The following is an 18,335-nucleotide window of genomic DNA, read 5'->3' as shown; positions in this document are numbered from 1 at the left end:
GGAGGCTCCGACGACTCACTCTCGACGCACCGCCGACTTATTCCTCTGGAGTCACTCGCGAGGCATCTCGGTGGACAAAATGCCGTCTCCCTTTCTGACGCCGGGCGTCAACGCCGGCGCCGACACTCTCGCCCTCCTCCATCTGCGCCGCGACCAGATCATGCCGACAATCCTCCGCACCTATGACGATCAGAACGAGGGCTACAGCGAGGGAAAGGTCTCCAACACTCGTTTCGGCTCATTCCCGCACAGCACCATGATCGGCCAACCATGGGGCTCCCAAATTGCCGCCTCTAAGGTCGACACAGGCTCGCGCGGTCGCAAAGCAACCAAGCGCAAGGCGGATGACCTTGATGAGTCCACACCCGGAGCTGATGAGGAGACAGCAGCTAGCTTCAAGCAGCCTGTGACTGCAAGCAGTGGCTTCCTGCACATGACGTACCCGACACCTGAGTCATGGACTCTATCGCTGCCCCATCGTACCCAGGTCGTCTACACCCCGGACTACAGCTATATCCTTCATCGCTTACGTGCGCGCCCTGGTTGTACTGTCATCGAAGCTGGTGCAGGAAGTGGCTCATTCACTCACGCATCTGTTCGCGCTGTCTTCAATGGATACCCTGGTGGCGAGCCTGCGACCAAGAAGCAACGGCTAGGCAAGGTGTGCAGCTTCGAGTTCCACGAGCAGCGCGCTCTGCGAGTACGAGAGGAGATTACGGATCACGGTCTGGACGGATTGGTGGAAGTAACGCATCGCGATGTCTATGAAGATGGTTTCTTGCTCGGTGACCCCAAGACCGGCCGATCTCCTCAGGCCAGTGCCATCTTCCTTGATTTGCCTGCGCCCTGGTTAGCTCTGAAGCATTTGGTACGCAACCCGGAATCCGGAGAGTCGCCCTTGGACCCCAATTCGACAGTTTATCTGTGCACCTTCTCTCCCTGCCTGGAGCAGGCCGAACGGACAATTCGTACCATGCGTAAGCTGTCGTGGTTGAACATCTCGATGGTCGAGGTGCAACACAACCGCATTGACGTAAAAAGGGAACGCGTCGGACTGGACGCTGAGGGGGTCCGGGGTGCCACCGTTTTCCCCAGAACCGTTGACGAAGCCGTCAACAAGCTCCGGACCGATGAACAACGTGCTAAGCGCTTCCGCTTGGCCCACATGGATGGCGAAGAGCAGTTTGCGGCTGCGAAAGACGACGAGAAAGAAAAGGCTGCGGCTGCGGCTGCTGCCCAGGGACCACCTGTTCCCGTGTACAATATGGGCCGTTTAACCCACCGCTCAGAACCAGAGCTGCGAACACATACTTCATATCTGGTCTTTGCCATCTTGCCCCGTGACTGGACCGAGGAGGATGAGCAAAGATGTCGTCAGAAGTGGCTTTCTGACATAGCAGAGCTTCCCGAGGGCCAGTCAGGCAAGTCCAATAAGCAGATGAAGCGAGAGTTCAAGGCCCTCCGCATAAAAGAGGAACAAGAGAAAAAGGCACAGGCTAAACAGGATGCCGGGGTGGAACCTGCGGCGAACCCCGAGACAAAAGAGCTCTGATGAGCTTCCGGGAGGCTTACTGTATATCATGGCATAATAATTCGGTGTATCAATAAAAAGGGCATTTGCAAAAGCATTCCACGCAGTCTATATACTTTCTCTATGGGGTTCAATGCAAACTAGATTCACACGCGGATGGATTTTATGATCGTAGCTCATATGCACTCAAGCCTGTTCAGGCCGTGCAAGGAATATGTTCTAATATACGCTTTGTGGTGCTAAATCTGACATGGCCAAAATAGTTGTGGCATGAAGCAGGCTCAAAAAGCACAGAAGCAAAACAGGGGCATCCGCAGGCAGCTCAGAGGTTGTTCTCAACCCGGAACTTGTCCCACGCCTCGTTCAATGTTCCAAAAACCGCACTGGAAATCATGCGCTGCTCAGTGGTGGCAGTAGTAGGGATCTGGTACATGTCGTTAATTAGAAAAAAGCGCAACCCACTCCAAACCGGCTGGGGATACATACCTTGTCGGGGTGCACCTTTGCAATACCCTTCATATATTGGATCTTCACCTTATTCGGCAAAACCAGCTCTGACAGATTGATCTTCTTCCACCCAGATTCGGCCCAGAGAACGGTATCCAGACTACCGAGCAAAGCACGCAAGTTATCTTGCTTGCCACTCCTCCACTTTGCAATTCTCGCATCAACACTCTCAGACAGAGCGAACTTCTCGTCGTCCTCACGCTCGGCAGCCTTGTTAGCCTCTCGAAGACGACTAACAGCGGCAGAATCCTGACCAGAGCTCGAGTCACCAGACAGATCTGACAGGGCGGAGGGCTTCTTAGGTGCCGGAGTAGGCTTCTTTTTCGCTGGTGCTGCTGGCTTGGATGGTGGTTTGATGATTCCTGCAGCTTTCTCGCAACGATTGCGGCCTTGGATACTCGTGCTTCCACCATGTCCAGCCTCCACGGCCAGCTTCCATGTCTGCGCAGCATCAATCCATCGCTCAAGTTGCTCAAGAGCCTCGGCTTTGCGCATTAAGGCCTTGCCGTAGAAATCCCTCATTGGCTTCGGAGCATCGCCGTTGCCGAGATCGATTGTTTCCGCTTCACCCTTGGAGGAGCCAATGACGGCCAGCATTGTATCGGCATCATCAATGGTTGACTTTGGCTCACCCACTTTCAGGCCGGTCATGGCACGGTTACTGCGAATGATGATTGTGATCGGATGCTTGTCAGGCAGCATGCCGAGAGCGGTGGAATAGCTTTCATGTGCTGCAGCAAAGTCTCCACGCTTCCATGCCTCTGCCGCTTTTTCGCGATGACGATTCGTAGATTGTAGGGCTTCCGGGGAGAGTTGGGGTATAGACCGCGTTGGAGCTGTCAGACGAACTGGTACAGACGCCGATCTTGGCGGCTGAGCTGCCGGCGCAGGCGATGCCGGTTTAGGGCGTTGAGACGGAGCAGCAGAATCAAACAATTCGACATTGGGCTCGGGAGCTGGAGCTGATGGCTGAAGTCGTCTGCGCCTAGCGGGGCTGACATATGCCTGGGCTGACTGTTCCTCCGCGGCGAATCTTGAAGCGCGGGACTTGGGTTCGGTAGAGCTCGGGCGGGGTGATCTCTGGAGGAAATTGCCAGCAGGCTGTTGTAGGTGCTGGGAAGGAGACGGCTGGCGCATGTCACTTCCATCCGGTGCAGTGGGACGTGCGGGCTTCCGAGGTGGTCGTGCATCCCCGCTTTCGAGTAGAAGCGCCTCATCGGTCATATCTGGAGCACTAGCCTGCGGTTGCCCAGCGTCAACACGACGGGGGGTCGTGGAGGCAGTGGCTCTTCACGTGGCGACGATGCATCTCTCATCCACTTTGGCTGGTTTGGATCATGTTCAGCGTTGAATTCATTCACAGCCTGCTGAAACTTCTTACTTCCTGCTTTCCAGAAAGAACCCGCAGTCTTCAACAGGTTATTGCCGAATTGGGAAGCCATTTGAGCCGGGTCCCTCTCTGCGGCCCCTGGGCTCCGGGTGTCCTGGCGTGACTGAGGAGTTTGCGACCTGCCTTCGTACATCCATGACGGACCATCCCGGTTGCGACTACCATTACGGTTTTCTCGGTCACTAGACGGGCCGTTTGAAGGTGGTCGGCCTTGAGACTTTTGTCGTGCCTCCGAGTCTGCGTGTGCTTGCGTCAAGAGATAGCTGCATGCTGCTGGAACATCAAGTCCAGACCGTGTTGTGCGGAGAGCCTGGCGGGCTTTATCCGCGGGGAATCCCATATCAACTATCTGGGCAATGGCGTGGTCTTCAGCGCTTGACGGCATAGGGGACACATCCTGGCCCCTATCAAGACTGGGAGGCGGTGACGGTTCCTTGGGGGATTGTGGTCGAGGAAGTTCGGAGACAGGCTTACCCAGCAGCCCGAGGAAGTCGTCATCGTCATCTTGTGCAGGGGCCGGTGGAGCCGCGGGCTTCGAGCTCAATTGATTGAGGCCAAATGGATCATCATCGTCAAACGCATCTATCCCACCACCATTGCTAGTCTTGGAAAACCCTCCGCTTGAGTTATCCTGCGTTGTGATGCCTATACTGGGCGTGGCTTGGCGGGAAGCGGGATCGATCTGCGGAGACGACGTGGAGCTTGGAATAGGGAAATTCGTTGAAGCGTCTACTGGCGCGGCGGCATTGAAGGCGGCCAGAATATCATCTTCATCCTCGGCAGATGGCGATTTGGTTTGCGAAGCCGGTGGTACAGCCGGGCTGCTTGTACGGCCCTGCTCGAGACTATCCCAGAAATGGTTCTGCGCTTCGTTTCGCTTGCGATTCTCAGCTTCTTTCTTCGCCTTCTCTTCCTGCATGCGCTTCTGTTGTTCCATGAGGGAGAGATTCTTGTTGTTCGCAGAGGAGTTGAAAGACACGAGGTTCGCGAAGCTGTCTCCGGTCGATGTGGCGGGCTTCGCGGGGGAACTGGAGCGGTTCGAGGTGGCGGACATTGGGGTTGAGCGGCCAGAGGAACCATTCGGTCGGGCATGCGGGAACATGAAGCCAGAGCCCATCGGCGGCGGCTTGTTAGAGGGCGCATTCGAGTTGGCTGACCCGTTGGAGTTGGACCAACTCAGCCCGTTAAGGTCGTCCATGGCGGGATAGGTGGTGCTCCAGGATGGAGCTTGAAATGAGTGTCTGCCAGAGTGTCGGATGGGAGTTAGGAATCCATCACAAGTGATGACGTACAAATAGCGGTCTCACCACACGCGGAGGAAATGAATTGAAGTTGATGATTCCAAGTCTACCTGTCCGGAGTGCATCCAATGGATAACGGTCACGCCCCCTATGCCTGTGGGGAGGACGGCACGTGATTGTGATTTATCATTGCCTGCGGGTGGATCCAGTCCCGACCTGCACTGCCCTGCCCTGCCACAATCCACATTGTACTCAGTAGAGTCGAGTGCTGGGTTTCAACGAGAATTGTTGAGGTATTAGCTTGGGCGAGTTTATTTTGGTTTTAGTCGATTGGTGTCTGTGCGATATGGGAGTCCCGGCTACAGCCCTGGAGGCGTTGATTTATATATTGTGGAGTAATGCATGGCTAGGACGCCTCCACATGTAAAGGCCTGCCTCCTAGTAGTATAGATCACTCAAGGATAGTCCAATGCTTATTTAACCATTTCGCCTGCCATGGCTGCATCTAAGGAAACATACTGAGAGGCCAATTTTGTACAACTATCAAATAAAAATTGTGAACGGTCGAGTCAATTATTTCCGTTGGTATTTCCTCTACGCTAGTGTACTAACATAGCAGCACAGTGGGCTCGCAGGACTCAATAAAACACGAACATTTTTTAGAACATTTAGTAAAGGTTATATCCACGTTCAAGGAGATTTAAGAGCTTGCCAGAGGAGAGTGGTTCAGGCCACGAAGAGGAGTCCTAATGGCAAAGAATACCTGATAAGATCGTATAGAAGGAGAGCAACCTTCCTTTCAGGCATGGTAGGCCCGGACTTAAACGATCCATGTCAGAACCAATACCTGACGCACCACGCGATTCAATAACTAGTGTTTGAATGGTGTAACTATGCCCTCGACCACCTTCGGGGAGTCTACGCTTGAAGCAAAAGGTTATCTGGCTTCAAGTCACCGTCCACATCACATTGCTCCGCTTTCCCGTAAAGACTACTGACACTGACACCTATGCAACGACAAGCTTTCTAGAGCCGAGCCCCGTCATCTTGTATAGAAGCATGAACGATGATCAGTTGATGAAGAAGAGCACGTTTGGTCCTTTATCACTTCTCAGGAGGGAAATTGTTGCTCTTCATACATTGTAACATCGTAATGGCGCAGTCTACCGCCAAGCTGAACCTAATCTCACGGCGGAGACGTCTTCCTCCGGCCATTCGATTCTCTGCCCACTCCAGATACCGTGTCCGTGTCAGCATATTCCCGACCGACACTCGATAGAAGAACGAGCGGCGACGATCTAGGCCGAAGACATTTCCGGGCCATGTGTTGGGGACGTGCAACCGGCATCTGGGCGTTCTTGGCACAGCGCCAGCCCTGTGGGGGGCGCATTGGGCACAGCCGACGGGCGGGCTGATCTTAGTCGGTCAACTCCATCTTCCATGGGATTGTCTACACTGAGTGGCTAATTGACCGATACTTCCACCGTCTACTCTTCCCGTGCAAGAGCTGCAGTTGTTCTCAAGCCGTCATCTGCGGAGGGTCTGCCTCTGATTGGGCATGTCATTTTCGATGGGTCACAAACAACGCTACCGTCGACACCGGTTGCAATCGCGCCATTGTACTGCATGGTGCTAAGGCGATTGTCTTCTCCAATCTGGCAAGTAACCCGACTCAGCAGTTAAGTTCATTTGCCACTGAAATATGGACAGCATAAAGTCCATCTGCGCATTCCACTGGGGGAAGTGCAGAGTGAAGAGGCCAAGGTGGTCGGCTGTCGATACTGGTCACATTGAGCGGACCAAGTTCGACGCGATCGGAGAAGATGCATCAAAACAATATAATGGATCTACATGGACCTGACCCGATGAATGATTCTGTTCCTCGGACAAAGCCTTGGGGGCGAAATGGCATCTGGGGGATTAGGCAGGATTCCGTGCGTTTGCCAATCGGACCAAACAGCCGTTGGGCGGCTGCACTAATCGTTCTATTCTCCGAATTTGAGTTTGGACTAAGGGGAAACGACGAGAAACAGCAGGTTTTGCTGACCTGGTGCTCATGGGACTGGATGAGAACCCAATGAGGGTTACCCCTGAGCCGCTCGAGGATTGCAAATCCTCCTACACTCCGGGCACTCCACCGCCAAAAGAAAATATCAAGCGTACAGTAGTGGATTCGGGGGAACGGAGCGACCGAGTGCGACGAGAACCGTTCAGTCTGGCAAGCAAAAGCATTTCCCAACAAGATGAAGGCCTCGATCGGGCCCACACGTGTAGGTGCAGTGCATGGAATCGACCAGCAAGATGCAAAACGGACCACTCAAAGCGAGTGCCGAAGGGCAGCAGCCAATGCGATTCGACGATAACGCAGCGTTCACCGGCGATGGCACAATTGGATTGCAACGTGAGGTACTTGCCTTAGAGTGCCTTAGGGCAGCTTTAGGGCAGCTTAGGGTGAAGACTGGCACCGCAAATGAAGATGCGCAGCTGTTTCAGATGGGCGACTCCTTGCCTGGCAACATCGCCAACGCAGGCAAGCCGCGGCAGCCAACAAAGTCAATTTTTTGTCCTCCAGCCACCCGATCCATTGGGCCTATTGTACTTACAGCACCCAGAGGAGCCACTTAGGAACAATGCATGCACGGCACCGGCACCGTTGTGAGAGGCCGCCGGAGGTGCAGCACAACAAGTCGATGTTCGAGGACCAGTCAACACATCGAGTGTCACCGCCCCACTCGCGAACCCCTAGTTGGAATGGCGCCAATACCTCCGAGACCCTCGCTCTTGGTCGCTCGAGTATACCTCCTGTACACGGTACATGCTTCTTGCAGCTGTCGCCCGTGCAGCTCCTCGACGGTGAACATGGACTTGACACATACAGTACATACACCTGTACATGTACCTTTCCATCCGCGCCTAAACGAGCCGCCCAGCCTGAGAAGGCGGGCACTATTGAAGCCGCATTGTGACTGGTCATGGGAATTGGCGCTGTGCTCGACTCGCATTCCGCGCGTTGGCCCAGAGATCTACAAGGCTTGGAGCGGATCAGCAGGCTTTTCTTGTTTGTGTAGTCTCACTCTGGCATGACCAGCAGCGAGCCCGGCCAAGCTTGTAAGTAACAGTCTGTCCCGAAGCCCCCTGGCGGACTGGCCGGCTAAGAGCACCGAGGGATCAACTAGGACCAGAAAAATCAGCCTAGCGACATTAGCAAGGCACTAAGCCGGTGGGTGAGGAGGGGCCCATCAAATTTCAAAGCAAGCGGCGGATCTCGTAATTTCTTTTCGTCGCGAGGGACCGCCACTTATGCAGCGTCGGGAGCCGATCCTTGCTAGATCGACAGCTCTCGATCGGTGGGTCGATGGATAGATAGCTCACGGACTCGCGCAGTCGATACTCGCGTGGGCGTCCATTGTCCATTTTTCTTGTCAACCCTGCCCCCGAAAAACTCAAATGACGGCTCATTTGCGAGCCCCGCGTTCTGGAATTCCTGGCCATCCGTTAATATGTAGGGGGAGTCTGGGGCTGGGCCGGGGCTTTTTTTTTTTTGGTTGTTTTGCTATTTTCATCACATATAGCCCGATGGGCTCACGACGCGCCGCGCCTAGACTATTAATACGATTTGCGATTATTCAATCCAATACCGGCCTCCTCCCCAGCCAGGATCATTTTTAATATTACATATACATACACGCGAACTGGAAACTGGGAGATGCGATCAGCCTTCGGAACCTCTACATAATACTATCACGACGATCAACCGCTGCTGAACCCCCACCGAGATAACAAAGCGTGTCGTTGAGCCAGATCAAGCAATATGCGGTGGTCAATATGCATCGCCCTCATTCTTTTCAGCTTCTACTGCGGGGAGGCATTGGCTGCTCCAGCCGTCGAACACGAGCGTCGGACCGTCGCGACTCTCGATAGAGAAGAACCCAGCGCGTCAGCAACAGAAACCGCAACTACTGCAACGAACAATGACTCGTCTCAAACATCCACTGCAACTACGACAGACGCAAAGTCAGCTACGAAAACAACAGCCGCGACCACCCGCACGATTTCCTCAGACGACAGCGATGCTACGGCTGTCACAACATCAGTACCATCTTTGGACACCTCCAACTCGCCGGGTGAATCATTGTCTCAAAACTCGAATAAGTCAACATATACCGGGGGTCTGCCCATTCAACCGGAAATCTCGCCGGCCTTGGGCGTGGGTGGCTTTATACTCTTGGTATCTGGCGCGGCGCTGGCTCTTATTGGCATTCGGAAACGATGGTATGCTTTACGCACCAACCACTGGAATCTTATAGCAGCAGCTAAATCTCGACAGGCTGTATATTTCCTTCTCGACAGCATTTTGCGCGGCATTGGGCGTGACGGTTAGTGACTGCTGATATCTCGAGACCCATCACAGAATCGCTAATCATGACATCTGCATCCAGGTCTTGATTGAATACGTGATGAATCCACCCGTGACAAACGCGGTTCAAGGTGGATACCTGGTGGCTGTTGTTATAACCGGGGCTGTCTTCGGTGGACTGGCACTGGTATTCAAGGAAATCACCGAAGGACTTTGTTGTCTTCTTGGTGGCTTCTGCATCGGCATGTGGCTGATGACCGTGAAAGCTGGGGGCCTTGTCACCGAAAGCGGCGCGAAGGTCGGAGTTATTATTGCCTTTGCTGTCGGCTTTTATTGTTTGTCCTTCAGCCACTATACTCGATCCTATGGGTCGATGGTGTGCACGTCTTTTGCAGGCGCGACGGCATTGGTCCTTGGTATCGATTGTTTTAGCCGGGCTGGCTTGAAGGAGTTCTGGCTCTACATCTGGGGTGAGTTACCCTTCTCGGTGTTCAACTCATATACCAGAAATCTAACCTGCCCAGGACTCAATGATAACATGTTCCCGTTGGGAACGAATACCTACCCCGTCACCCGCAACATTCGCGTCGAGCTGGCCATCACCATTATTATGGCGGTCTTCGGAGTCATCGCACAAATGCGTCTGTGGAAAGTGATCAAAGAGCGCCGCGCCAACGAGGAAAGTTCTCGCAAAGAAGAAGAGCGGAAGAAGGAAGAGACCGAGGCCGAAGTAGGCCGACAATTAGAGGAGAAGAACCTGCGTGAGCGCGCTGAATGGGAGCATATGTATGGCAACGGCAGCTCGGCAAAGGAACCCTCCATGACCGAAACGGTGGTGGTCGATGATTCAAGGAGAGGATCGGACGGCTTCAAGTCATCGAACAACGAGAAGGGCACTTCCTTTGAAATGAAGGAGATGGCCAGCCCGGCACATGGCGGGACGTCCGATGCTGGAAATAATCTTGATGCTGTCGAGGAGGTTGTTCGCGAGACTCTGGAGAATGAGGAAGATGGAGTTCCACGACAGCAAAGCGATGGCCAAGAAGATCATGAAAATGCTCACCCGGATACAAAGGACACATCGAAAGCCGCGTCACAGTGTGAGGATGACATGTCCAGGCCTGCGACTCCACCACCTGAAAAGGCATTCCACGTCAACACAAACATGCGTGACGATGAATCCGAGAACGGGGCTATAATCGGCTCGGAGGCTGGAACACCGCGCTCTAAACGCTTCTCGGGAAGATCGTTCAGAAATCGACTATCATGGCGCAGTGGAAATGACGTGAAGACGAACCATGAGTCGCATTCTCAAGAAGCGCTCATTGAGCATGACGATGCCACGTCCTCGGTGGCCGGTATTATCGATGATGTTCAGTCGCTGAGTTCCCGCCGGTATAGCATTGAATCTGGTATCCACAATGATGCAGACAACGCGACGCAGCAAAGTGAGTCGACTGCGAAGAATTTGCTTAGGGAAATTGTCCTGGCCGAAGCGAGCGATAAGAACCTCAGTCCCCAGCCTTCTCAAGCTTCTGAGGCTATTGTCGAGGAAACTCCAGTTGCTTCACAGGAAAACGAAGAGAATCAGCATGTCTCATCCCAGGATGACGCCTCGAAACATCCGGATCAAACCACTACTTCTGTTGAAAACCCCACAGTCGAGCCAACCAAGAATTTTAAGGACCAAACGGCGGAGCCCAAGGCACCAGAGCCAGACCATGACGTTCAGAAAAGCCAACCGGTAACTGAAGTAACTGAACAACCGCATGTGTCCGCCGATTCGCCACAGAAAAATGAAAAACAAGACCAGCAAATCAGCCCTGACGAGCCCTTGACCGTGGAAAAGGACGCAGAACACGCGGCGGAAGCTGCTGAACCGCAAATAACCGCGACAGAAACCAAATCTGAAATCAAGCCTGTCTCGCAGACCTTCACGGAGAAGACCATGGAGACCATAGAGAAGTCCGATGAGCCCGCAGAGGAGCTTGTGCAAATCGTCGAAAAGCCTGTCGCGAAGCCGACCAAGAAACTCGTGAAACAGAAGCTTGACATGTCGACCGTGAAACGAATTCCCGAGCAAACCTCCAAGGTGGTGCATACATTCCGCACTAACGAGTGGGCAAAGCACCTGTCCGACGCCGAAGTCCCGCAACTCGAGCCGCTTGAATTTGATTATGAACAACCTGTCGATACCCCCGGCTGCGAAGAGGCCGCTGCTCCGGTGAATGTTGAAGGACTACTTCAAACGCCTCTCAACGCCCAGCCACCCCCAGCGGTATCCAGCCCCATGGACACTCCCACCCGCCCGGAGCAAAGCCGTCGTCAATCGCGCCTCTCGATGGCCCCAGCCGCCGACCTCCCCCGAACAAAGACTAGGAATAGCATGCAAGACAAAACGACGAGGTCACCACCGATCTCTCGAAATGTTTCATCAGCTTCTTTGAGTCCACCCCAGGAGCATGATGATAGCGCTGGTCTCCAAAGTCCCTCGGCGCCATACTTGACCATTACTGCTCCAAGTCACGGCCGAGACAGCACCAATGAACAAACAGACTCACCACGATGGAGCGGGCCCCCACCTCTTCTTGCCGTCCGCGAGAACATGGTGCGCAACCGACTCTCATCAACATCCCTTCGCTACGACCCCTATGCCTCCCGCAGCGCATCTCGCCAATCCCTCGGCGAACCAACCCGAATCTCACCAACCTTCTCTATTCTAGAAGAAAGCGACGAACAACACATGACCATGGCATCCCCCAACCCTCCACTCCACGACGAAGACGACATGCCCCTCTCCAGACGCCGAACCTTGCTCCAACGGCAAACAATCGAGTCCCCGTCCGCAGCAAGTCTACAAAGCCTCGAACAACGAGCCCGGTCACCCGGCCCGGATTCTGGACGATCCGCTTCCGTCATGGCGGCATGGCGTCAATCCGTCCGAGAAGATATCTCGTCACGACGTGGTCCACTCGCGCTCAATTCTCCGCCCCTTGGATCGACCAGTCCCGAGAGGCCAAGAAATCTGTGGGGATCCGTACAGCAGATGAAGGATGCCTCAGCGGCGCAGGTGGGAGATGCCATCGCAGATGGAATGCAACGAGGCAGTATGACGGACCTGCATCGGCAGGCCATGCGGCGAATGCAGGCGTCCGCGAACCGCAAGTTGTAGATGTTGAGTTTTGATACCCTCTTTTTCACCTACAGACTTCTCTTTTCGGGCATTAGCTCGGATGATAGATATAGAGGAGACGTGACCATAAAGTTCGATGCACATAATTCTAATGAACAATTCGATTGACGCACTCCTTCCTCGCTTTGTAAAGAAGACGTAGCTCCTAGAGAGCCTTCCAACCAAGAAATCACTGCAAGACGTGCTTCGGCGCGCTCTCAAACACCTTGATAGCCTGTTCCCACCTCTTCTCATACTCCTCTTCCATCCCCTCTTGTTCCCCCGCCATCAACCCATCATCTCGCTCTTCAAGCCCAAGCTCAACTTCCCTTCCCTCCCCTCCCCGTGCCGTATTTACAGACATGACATCCCGATACAACCCTATCATGCCATCGGCAATTTGACCCCATCAATCCCGCCTTTCACAAGCGAAAGAGGTGCAGCAATTGCCGGGTGCGCCGAAGACTGCTTCAATCTCTGAGGCTGTTCACGAACTACGGCTTTTGCGGTCACTCACTGCACTGAAGAGTTCACCTCCAGAAAAGGAGACCGAGGTCATTCAACTGCGAGATGAAATTCGAGTCTTGGAAGAAGATAGCAATTTGTCTTCGGTGACAAGCTTCATCGAGACGGTCAACTCTGTCATCCAACCTGCGATGCTCTGGAAGAGCACCGACGAGAACGCTGTTGTGATCGAACCTCCTTCGGACCGCGTGGATTTGTCGCCTTTGCATTGTTGAGAGACGGTATCCAAAATAGGATTCAAGGGCCGATCCGGAATGTGGATATACGGTGGCCCGTCATGATCGTCATGCAAACCATGCGAGAGAGGACGGGGTATATCGGAGACGACGAGACTAAAGGCAAAGCAACACTGAATCAGCAATCGAGACAAATCTCCGACATCCTGCTGACACCATTTGCCGAAACAATCCGATCCAAATCCTATGTCATCTTCTCGATATCCAATCCACTGACGGCCTTCCCGTCCTCGGTTTTGATCTTTGACGACAAGCCTCTAGTCATGCACGCATGCGTGTCCTAAGTTCCCAGCCTCACGGTCCTCTACTACCTCTCCCAACGGAAATCCGAGTCCGCAAGACCGACTGTTTCTGTTCTGGCGAAGTCACCGACCGAGGGACCGGCAGGGTCTACCCGTGCGGACAGGGAGGTAAATCTGCACAAGGCAGACATCGAAACCGTGAACATCGCGCGTTTATTCGCAACCTGGCCCATCGAGGCATCCAAGCTCTCTCGAAAGGTGTTCCAGGATTACGTAGAGGGCGGATCTCAGATCATGCATATCGGCACGCATATGTCAACCCGCGCAACCCCTTGCTTTCATCCATCTCGACCGGACAGGCCCAGGAGTTCCCTGTTGTGGACATGTCTGCCATCCGCAGCTGAGTGAATCTACTCGTATTTGCAGCCTGTCTGAGCGGATTCGGTAAGGGCACCCTTGAGAGTGAAGTGCTGGGATTCTCTCATATTGTCTTGAGCACAGGGTGCCAGGCATATATTGGGCCGTTGTGGAAATTATGTGATTTTGGATCGATGCTTCTCATGACAATTTTCTATCGGCATTTGAAAAAGAGACCTCATGTAGCTGTGGCCGAGTTGGTGCGGCAAGCGCAGCTGGATCTTCTTTGTCTTGACTGTGGAGCGGCCGAGGCTCTGCTGGATGAGATTGTGAGCAAGTGGAGCTCGAGCTCCGAGGAAGATGGGTCACATTGTCCGGCGGAATTTGTGCTGGATGTCAAGTTTCTGTTGTTTACGCTGAAGATGATTATGGGACAGCTGGACTGGAGTAGTCCATTCTACTGGGTGCCGTTCACGCTGGTTGGATATGGGGGTTTCAGAGTCCTGCGCGAGGTGTAGTTTTCCTGCTGGATACTGACACTAGATCATTTCAGATCTGCCTTTTCGACATTCGGGGATGTCTTCACGGGACAAATGGTGTCGCGCGAACCGCGGACTCGATAAATGGCATATACGGGACGGGTGCGAAAGGGGTGGATATTGATGGCGGATGCAGGTGGACAGAGGCGTAGCGCGTTTGGCACCCCCACAGCTGGCCTGTGCTAGTAGGTCCAGTGCGTCGACTAGCACTTGACATCAGAGGCAATGCAGTAGCTGCGCATCCATCGAGCCCCTAGATGTGTCAGTGGTGTTTTGTGTTGGTTGCCGAGCTCTGTGACTGCTTCGTCGTCAGGCTGTAGGTCTGTCCGTCGTCGAGGCGCTGAGTGTGGAGGGACAGGATCGACAGCCACAACTCCCTCTGGCTGTACTTTAAGTAGTCGCAGTAGTTGTATGTACCAGTTTCTCTGTCTGCAGGTTCGGTTTGGAACTTTGGAGCGAGACAAGGCGAGGTTAGGGCGGGAGATTCCCGGGAGAAGTGAAACAAGGGAGAAGATGGGGTACATAAACAAGCTCTTTCCTCCATGACCCCAACGTAGTAAGGGTGCTCAACTCAGGAACTATACATAGTGCTCTTCCCCAGGCTGGAGGGTAGTCTACCCTCACCCTTCTTGGGAATGCTCTCTATTGCTCTGGATTGTCCTCGTCATACGATAGCAATTGTCCTAGGATGGTCGATGGAGTGGACACTAAAACACGGCAACCTGGGAGGATCTGATTTTTTGCCTTGTTTTTGAGCCTGGCAGCCCCAGGCTCTCTTCCTCTGTCCGATCTCTTCGTCTCCGTCTTCTGGTCGATCCGATCGCGTCTCCGGGGTTGAAACACTCGCTCAGCAACCCGCGGACTCCGCCGATCCCACGCTCCTTTTCCACCGTTCGCTCGGTCCCTTCAAAACGGCGTCCTCCACGGCTCGATCCAGGGAGGTTGACCACCGCTCCCGCTTGTCTTCTGCTGTAGGAATTCCTCGAGGGAATCCTCCACATCTTTCTCGTGCGGCCGAGCCCTCGACCTCCCTGTGCGCGAGTGTGGTGCCCAACCTGAACGTGAACCTGGGGAAGGCTTCCGCAGCTGCACTCCGTCGCCCGCCCGCCGTCCGCCTCGCCAACCCCGTCAACCACGTCCCTCGCATCACCCCCATCACCCTCCCGCCCTTCGAGTCCAACGAGAGCCTCCCGTTGGGCCCGCAATCGCCGCTGCTGAGCGTCCCCGAACGCCGCCGAAGTCGCCTGACCCCCTCGCCGTCCAGTCTCCTCGTCGAGCGCAGTCAGGGCGAGACCGACAGCGGCCGCACCAGCATCGCCCTGCCTCCACGCCACCGGCGCAGTGAGCAGTTGTCCCCGACATCAATGGCCGCAGCGTTCGCCGGCAGTGCGGCCCGCGAGGTCGAGAACCTGCGACCTCCCGAGGCCGTTCATCTGGCGTCCGATGGCACCCGCCGCGACAACCAGCCGCGACATGCTCAGTCCCAGACCTCCCTGCGATCGCAATCCCAGATCGCCTCCATTCCCTCCAACACCGGCCAGGCCCCCGCAGATGTCGCCGAAGAACTGGCCTGGGGTCCCGCGCACCCCTGCTACCCTCACCTCAACCCCCACGTCCCCATCGGCTCGCGCGAGTACCTCACCACACGAGTCATCCGTATCCGCCGCGACTGGATGGTGAAGGGCGACTTGGCTCCGACCTTTTCCAATCTCTACCCCGAGATCCTGGACCCGTTGCTCTCCGAGCAGGAGTTCCGGAAGGTGATTGCGACAGTCAACAATGGCGTTGTCAAGGCATTCGACCCGTTCAGCCTGCGCAATTGGTTTGACGGGGCCATTGGCCTCTTGACTGGCTGGGTTTGGGATGACATGAACGCCCCCGGCATCAAAGGCGAGCTGCAGCAGGTGGAGTCCTGGCTGGAGAAATGGAACCGCGAAGTCGGGGACAAGGACGGGGTGCACATCTGGAGTCTGCGCCGGACGGCCTACATGTCGCTCGATATCCAGATCCCTGATCCCAAAGTCGGCATCGTCCCAAGTGAAGGGCCCTCGCTCCCCAATACCAGGCCCAGTACGGGTGTTGGGAATTGATCCTGGGTTCCATGTCTACGACCCTTGTCCTGCTGCACATTTGCATGCTCCAAAATCCTCTCCTTTCTCTTCTTCTTCTTCTTTTTTTTTTTTTTTTTTTTTTTTTCTTTTGCTGTACATTTTCTAATTTCCGTTGTCCTGTTCGGGTCTTTGCATGATATCCCACTTCCACCCCAGCCGCTATCCTTCTCTCCTTTCTTTCTCCAGTTCCTTGTCCTTGTCCCAACGCTGTAAATACTGTTCCAATGGGTCTTCATCTCTATTCCGATTTAATCCGCTCTCCTACCCTGTTGCTTGGGGGGCTTGAATTTTTGTCATTTTTCGGATTTACCCCTGGAACCAGGGTCTTGTCCATACTTTTATGCCGGTGCGTTGTTGATATACCGGAGTTGAACAGCAAATACAAACTTGTTTTGATCATGTCCCATACAATTATGTGAAATAATAATTTCTACCATAAGATAAATTGAAAAAGAAAGCCTCCTATATGAGCATATTGTATCCCCTTAAGCAATACCGCTGGTAATCCCCACCGGGCGGTGTCGATCGACCCCCCCATCCCCGTCGAAGCTCCTTTAAACCTGCGAAACCCGCACCGGCATGAGCCCACCACCACCACCACCATGCTGTCGGGCATCCTGATATTCAACCAGAAGGGCGAGAACCTCATCTTCCGCGCCTTTCGCAGCGACTGCCGCCCGCGGCTCGCCGACATCTTCCGCATCCAGGTCATCTCCAACCCGCAGGTCCGCTCCCCGATCCTGACCCTGGGCTCGACCACCTTCAGCCATGTCAAGCACGAGAACATCTACCTGGTCGCCGTGACCAAGAGCAATGCCAATGCCGCCCTCGTCTTCGAGTTCCTCTACCGGCTCATTGTGCTGGGCCGGAGCTACTTTGGCAAGTTTGACGAGGAAGCTGTCAAGAACAACTTTGTCTTGATCTACGAATTGCTGGATGGTGAGCAACTACCCCTAGGCATTGGCAGGGCATTTGCAGCAGTGCTAACACCCTCGCAGAGATCCTCGACTTCGGATATCCCCAAAACACCGAGACCGATACCCTGAAAATGTACATTACCACCGAAGGAGTCAAGTCCGCCATCGCCAACTCCCCCACCGACTCCAGCCGTATCACCATGCAAGCCACCGGCGCCCTCTCATGGCGCCGCTCCGACATCAAATACCGCAAGAATGAAGCCTTCGTCGACGTAATCGAAGACGTCAACCTGCTCATGTCCGCGACCGGCACCGTCCTTCGCGCCGATGTCAACGGCCAGATCGTAATGCGCGCCTACCTCTCCGGCACGCCAGAGTGCAAATTTGGCCTGAACGACCGCCTTCTCCTCGACAACGGCGAGTCTTCTGGCGGCAATGGCAGCCGCGGCGGATTCAGCGGGGCCGCAGGGAAAGCCACGCGCGCTGCGGCGGGCTCCGTCACACTGGAAGACTGCCAGTTCCACCAGTGCGTGAAGCTGGGCCGATTCGACTCGGACCGAATCATCTCTTTCGTCCCGCCGGACGGCGAGTTCGAGCTGATGCGGTACCGCGCGACGGAGAATGTGAATTTGCCGTTCAAGGTGCATCCGATTGTGCGGGAGATTGGGACTACGAAGGTCGAGTACAGCGTTGCGATTAAGGCGAATTATAGCGCGAAGCTCTTCGCGACAAATGTCATTGTGCGCATTCCCACGCCGCTGAATACGGCCTCGACGACTGAGCGGACGAGCCAGGGACGCGCCAAGTATGAGCCCGAGCATAACAATATTGTCTGGAAGATCCCGCGGTTCTCGGGCCAGAGCGAGTTTGTGCTTAATGCGGAGGCGACTCTTACTTCCATGACGCATCAGAAGGCGTGGAGTCGGCCGCCGCTCAGTCTGTCGTTTAGTATTCTGATGTTTACGTCGTCGGGTTTGTTGGTGCGGTACTTGAAGGTCTTTGAGAAAAGCAATTACAGCTCTGTGAAGTGGGTGCGGTATATGACGAGGGCGGGAAGCTATGAGATTCGGTTCTAGGATCTTGTTTTCGTGAGCACAGGCTGGGTGTCTGGCGTTGCATGGTGTTGTACATACTCGAGCTTATTCTTCTTCCATAATGCATCACTGTACGGAGGGTCTACCCTAAGTCTCTTGCAGCAGTTAAGCCGGGC

At 54.5% G+C, this 18,335-nt stretch overlaps 6 protein-coding genes across 6 annotated transcripts; 5 read left to right on the top strand and 1 right to left on the bottom strand.

The window, feature by feature from the left end:
* Positions 1-79: 79 nt before the first annotated feature.
* On the top strand, positions 80-1,552 carry trm61 (tRNA 1-methyladenosine methyltransferase subunit GCD14; the record flags this gene model as incomplete). Its single annotated transcript, XM_056619048.1, has 1 exon — positions 80-1,552. One exon carries the CDS (start codon positions 80-82, stop codon positions 1,550-1,552), a length of 1,473 nt encoding a protein of 490 aa, XP_056475207.1.
* A 301-nt stretch (positions 1,553-1,853) lies between these two features.
* Positions 1,854-4,626, bottom strand: N7532_006553 (UBA/TS-N domain protein; the record flags this gene model as incomplete). The annotated part of the gene is made up of 4 exons (XM_056619047.1): positions 1,854-1,955; positions 2,018-3,272; positions 3,333-3,363; positions 3,420-4,626. The coding sequence occupies 4 exons, from the start codon at positions 4,624-4,626 to the stop codon at positions 1,854-1,856; spliced, it is 2,595 nt and encodes an 864-aa protein (XP_056475206.1).
* A 2,099-nt stretch (positions 4,627-6,725) lies between these two features.
* N7532_006552 (uncharacterized protein) lies at positions 6,726-7,635 on the top strand (the record flags this gene model as incomplete). The annotated part of the gene is made up of 3 exons (XM_056619046.1): positions 6,726-6,939; positions 6,993-7,221; positions 7,275-7,635. 3 exons carry the CDS (start codon positions 6,726-6,728, stop codon positions 7,633-7,635), a joined length of 804 nt encoding a protein of 267 aa, XP_056475205.1.
* Positions 7,636-8,480: 845 nt separating this feature from the next.
* N7532_006551 (TMEM198/TM7SF3 family protein) lies at positions 8,481-12,198 on the top strand (the record flags this gene model as incomplete). Its single annotated transcript, XM_056619045.1, has 4 exons — positions 8,481-8,941; positions 8,997-9,045; positions 9,109-9,496; positions 9,551-12,198. The coding sequence occupies 4 exons, from the start codon at positions 8,481-8,483 to the stop codon at positions 12,196-12,198; spliced, it is 3,546 nt and encodes a 1,181-aa protein (XP_056475204.1).
* An 820-nt stretch (positions 12,199-13,018) lies between these two features.
* On the top strand, positions 13,019-16,187 carry N7532_006550 (uncharacterized protein; the record flags this gene model as incomplete). Its single annotated transcript, XM_056619044.1, has 4 exons — positions 13,019-13,185; positions 13,252-13,586; positions 13,628-14,070; positions 14,862-16,187. The coding sequence occupies 4 exons, from the start codon at positions 13,019-13,021 to the stop codon at positions 16,185-16,187; spliced, it is 2,271 nt and encodes a 756-aa protein (XP_056475203.1).
* Positions 16,188-16,810: 623 nt separating this feature from the next.
* On the top strand, positions 16,811-18,201 carry N7532_006549 (AP-2 complex subunit mu; the record flags this gene model as incomplete). The annotated part of the gene is made up of 2 exons (XM_056619043.1): positions 16,811-17,147; positions 17,207-18,201. The coding sequence occupies 2 exons, from the start codon at positions 16,811-16,813 to the stop codon at positions 18,199-18,201; spliced, it is 1,332 nt and encodes a 443-aa protein (XP_056475202.1).
* Between the last annotated feature and the right edge of the window lie 134 nt (positions 18,202-18,335).

Source organism: Penicillium argentinense (genome assembly GCF_028826775.1).
Source record: "Penicillium argentinense strain IBT 30761 chromosome Unknown utg000005l_segment0_segment0, whole genome shotgun sequence".
Classification (NCBI taxonomy): Eukaryota; Fungi; Ascomycota; class Eurotiomycetes; order Eurotiales; family Aspergillaceae; genus Penicillium; species Penicillium argentinense.
The sequence above is the reverse complement of the archived record's forward strand: the minus strand, read 5'-3'. Positions and strand labels throughout refer to the sequence as shown.